Source organism: Dioscorea cayenensis, chromosome 1 (genome assembly GCF_009730915.1).
Source record: "Dioscorea cayenensis subsp. rotundata cultivar TDr96_F1 chromosome 1, TDr96_F1_v2_PseudoChromosome.rev07_lg8_w22 25.fasta, whole genome shotgun sequence".
Classification (NCBI taxonomy): Eukaryota; Viridiplantae; Streptophyta; class Magnoliopsida; order Dioscoreales; family Dioscoreaceae; genus Dioscorea; species Dioscorea cayenensis.
Window position 1 is genome coordinate 4,338,910 of NC_052471.1, and position 3,500 is coordinate 4,342,409.

The 3,500-nt window shown below is 34.4% G+C and overlaps 1 protein-coding gene and 1 non-coding gene across 3 annotated transcripts; both read left to right on the plus strand.

Annotated features, from left to right (window-relative positions):
• LOC120265030 (putative 4-hydroxy-4-methyl-2-oxoglutarate aldolase 2) lies at nt 1-3,032 on the plus strand. Of its 2 annotated transcripts, none has more exons than XM_039272968.1 (2): nt 1-176; nt 2,304-3,032. In XM_039272968.1, exon 2 carries the CDS (start codon nt 2,320-2,322, stop codon nt 2,821-2,823), a length of 504 nt encoding a protein of 167 aa, XP_039128902.1. In that variant the 5' UTR covers nt 1-176; nt 2,304-2,319; the 3' UTR covers nt 2,824-3,032. The 2 variants fall into 2 exon arrangements, with proteins under 2 accessions (XP_039128902.1, XP_039128897.1); XM_039272963.1 differs by having other exon boundaries at nt 2-176; nt 2,311-3,032.
• Nucleotides 3,033-3,147: 115 nt separating this feature from the next.
• TRNAF-GAA lies at nt 3,148-3,220 on the plus strand. Its single transcript has one exon. It is a non-coding gene; the product is annotated as a tRNA-Phe (tRNA).
• Nucleotides 3,221-3,500: the final 280 nt, after the last annotated feature.

Below are 3,500 nucleotides of genomic sequence, written 5' to 3' on the forward strand. Positions count from 1 at the left end.
TGATGAATGGAAGCAAAGCATGAGTGTCCGATTCCAAGCATCGCGTCGCACGAAAGCAGAGCCCATTGTCCCCCGACATCCACCCACCTCCTCCTTCTCCTCCTTCCTCTCTTTCGATCCGTGATCAGCTTCGCAGAGACGGAAATCCGATAGCTCTCCCTCCACCACTCATCCCTGTGAGCTTCCTGATCCTTCTGTCTCTTGATTTTCGTTAAATGATTGAAATTTGAGCAGTTCTCGTTCTGATCTGTATTTTGTGGTTCATTCGAGTGTTAGGGATTTGTTTCTGGATTTGATGGTGTTAGACGATGGTAAAAGTTTGATTTTTGATGTGGTTTTTTGTGGAGTTCTCTTTTTCTTTGAGATTTGATTGGATATACTCGTTTTAGTGTGCATTTTGACGTGTTTGAAGGGGTTTGGGTGATAGCTTCTGTTAAGTTGGAATTACTGTGGGGGTTTTCCCTCATTTTTTGCATGTAATTTGATGAAATGAGAATACTTTGGTGTATTTTGATGCGTTTTAGTAGACAAGGCGATGGAAATCTTTGGGATTATTAAGATCTTATGTTTTGAATAATATGCTTTATTTAATAATAATAGATTATGCTAGCTTTTGTTTTGTTGTTTTTTTTGTAAATTTATTAAGTATGAATAGATGGGAAGATAGGACCCTCTTGGTTTGTCAAAATCTCTTCGTTTTCAACATAGCTTCGATTAATTTGTATCACTTGTGCTATAATACTACAAGATAAAAGAACTTGGTACTGACATCTTTGTTTAGTAGTAGCGTGTAAACCATAGAGATATGGTAGGGAGAGAAAGAGAAGATTGGGTCACATTGTCATGTGATCATTTGTATAATAGCCTTCTTGAACTTGTAAATATTATATAAAATGATAATATAATCTAATAGAAATTTTGTATAGATGTGTTCTGTTGAGAAGTTCTGCTCATTCTTTCTTTTAGCAGAAGTGAAACTTATTCTTTTGTAAAAGAATTTAATGGACTATCAAAAAGATAGTCTAGCAAGATTATTCTTGTTACATATTTTTGAAAAATCTGGTACTACTATATGCTTAGAAAGCAAAATTTCAGAACAGTATATGCATCATAAGTGTTTTGTGAGAATATTGAACAATATTTAAGATAATTAGATGTTTGAAATTTGTATTAAGGTATTTTTATGCACCTCACTGTTGCATGGGGTAATAGTGCCTTGCATTTTTTTTTTTTTTTGTTTGAGACAGTGGAGATGTGAATGGAACAGATAAGTATCAAATATGTGCATTCACAGGTCTGCATCCCCTTGTATTGATAAATAAATATCTATTTTTTAGACTTTGGAATTTATGCACACCTTTTGTGGTTGTTTTTAAATTACCACTTGTGAATTGCTTATAAGCCTACAAACTATGCATGCTTAATTATCATCCAAATGCTTCATGATAATCCCGTAATAAATAAGGGTTTTCTTCTTCTTTGGAAAAGGTGAACTGTGTATAATTGGCATGCTAGTTGATTACAAATTTTATTTGGATTGTCAATCAGACATTGAAATTACTTTCTCTATCAGTATTTTTATTCATTTTTTATTAATTGTTGTGGTCCAATGTTCCTATCTTGGGTTACATCTTTTGACTTGTGCTATTATCTATAAGTTTCATAAAGTCTTTGATGCTCTGACCAAAAAAAAGGGAAACCTTTTGATGTTTGCTGTGCATCCTTCTCCTGTCCGGTTTGGCAAGTTTTAGGGGCCACCGTGTATGTCATTAAGATTATTGAAATATTATCATTTAGGACTACAGTTTGTGTTCCTAAATAGCAGAGTTTACAGGCGGTGAAGCAGTCCTGAGGATCTATCGTGTTGAAAAAAAAAATCCATTCAACATCATATTGATATTAATGCATTGTGATACATATAACCTGTTATAGTAAGAGACAGAATATTATCATGCAGTATGTTCAACGTTCATGGCAGAAGATTTCTCCACTTTCAGATCTCACAAAGAGAAACTCATCGATCCTAAAAGCATCTGAATTTCTTTATTTAGCTTTCTTCTATTTTTTGAACAAAATACCAAGTTTGCCTATTACTCTACATGCATTGGATGATTAGTTTATCTTGGTCAAATAGACAAATATACAAGCTGTACATGTGAGTCTATTTAATTTTAGTTTTTGCTTAGTTATATCATAGAAATTAGTACGGTATGTTATTGCTCCAATGGATTTCTATTGTTTATTTTTCTGAACATCAAGTGTTCCGATATATTGATCCTGATAAGTTCTCTTTCTTTCTTGAGGTACTAGTTCTCATTTATGGCTTTACCACTGGCAACTGCTGAAGCATGTGATGCTAACCCTCATCTCATCTCTAATGGAGACCTTCGTGCTCTTCAACCCATTTTCCAAATCTATGGCCGACGTCAAGTCTTCTCAGGACCAATTGTCACCTTGAAGGTCTTTGAGGACAATGTTCTTATCCGTGAATTCCTCGAAGAGAGAGGCAACGGCCGGGTTTTAGTAGTCGATGGTGGTGCTAGCTTGCGGTGTGCAATCTTAGGTGGTAACCCTGTTCAACAAGCTCAAAACAATGGGTGGGCTGGCATTGTGATCAACGGGTGCATCAGAGACGTCGATGAGATCAATGGTTGTGATATCGGAGTAAGAGCTTTAGCTTCGCACCCGATGAAAGCTTATAAGAAGGGAATTGGAGAGAAACATGTGCCTATTAATATTGCAGGAACTAGAATTTGTGATGGAGAATGGCTCTATGCTGATACTGATGGCATTCTTATTTCTCGGTCTGAGCTTTCTGTTTGAATGATTCATCACTCATCACTCGACCATGATGACACATTCTGATGACCGACCACGACGACACATTCTGATGGCCAAATTGTGGTTTTGTATTTATTATTATAATGGAAAGCTGAATGCATGAACGTAAAACAATCACTTGTATTACAGACTGATGGCTATTTGCTTATGCAATAAATTTAGCATGTACCATATGCTTCTCTTGGCAGGAATGAATTGCCTTTTTTTTTTTGTGTTTTTTTGGGTGACTAATGTCTGATCTGACCTAATTCATAGTCTTATACTAAAGTTGAAGTCTTATTTTTTTATATATTTAAGTAGACACAAGCGGGGATAGCTCAGTTGGGAGAGCGTCAGACTGAAGATCTGAAGGTCGCGTGTTCGATCCACGCTCACCGCATACAAAAAACTGAAATTAGCATTTTCTTTTTCTTTAAAGATATAAAAAAAAAAATCAAACCAGAAGAATGCAATCAAAAATGAAATTAGATACCAAACAATATAAAATTAGTTTTTGAATTTAAATAATTTATGTGGATTTTATAAATTTCAAATAGAGTTTTGTGGTTTTTGAATTCCAATTAAAATTTTTATGATTTTTTTAAAGTTTGTTTAATAAAATAAAACGAGTTTTCAACACAAATATTACTTATTAATGATTTTTTAATTCTTTGGTATCA

Coding starts and splice junctions, on each gene's coding strand:
- LOC120265030 (XM_039272968.1), top strand. CDS start 2,320: ATGGCTTTACCACTGGCAACTGCTGAAGCATGTGATGCTAACCCTCAT.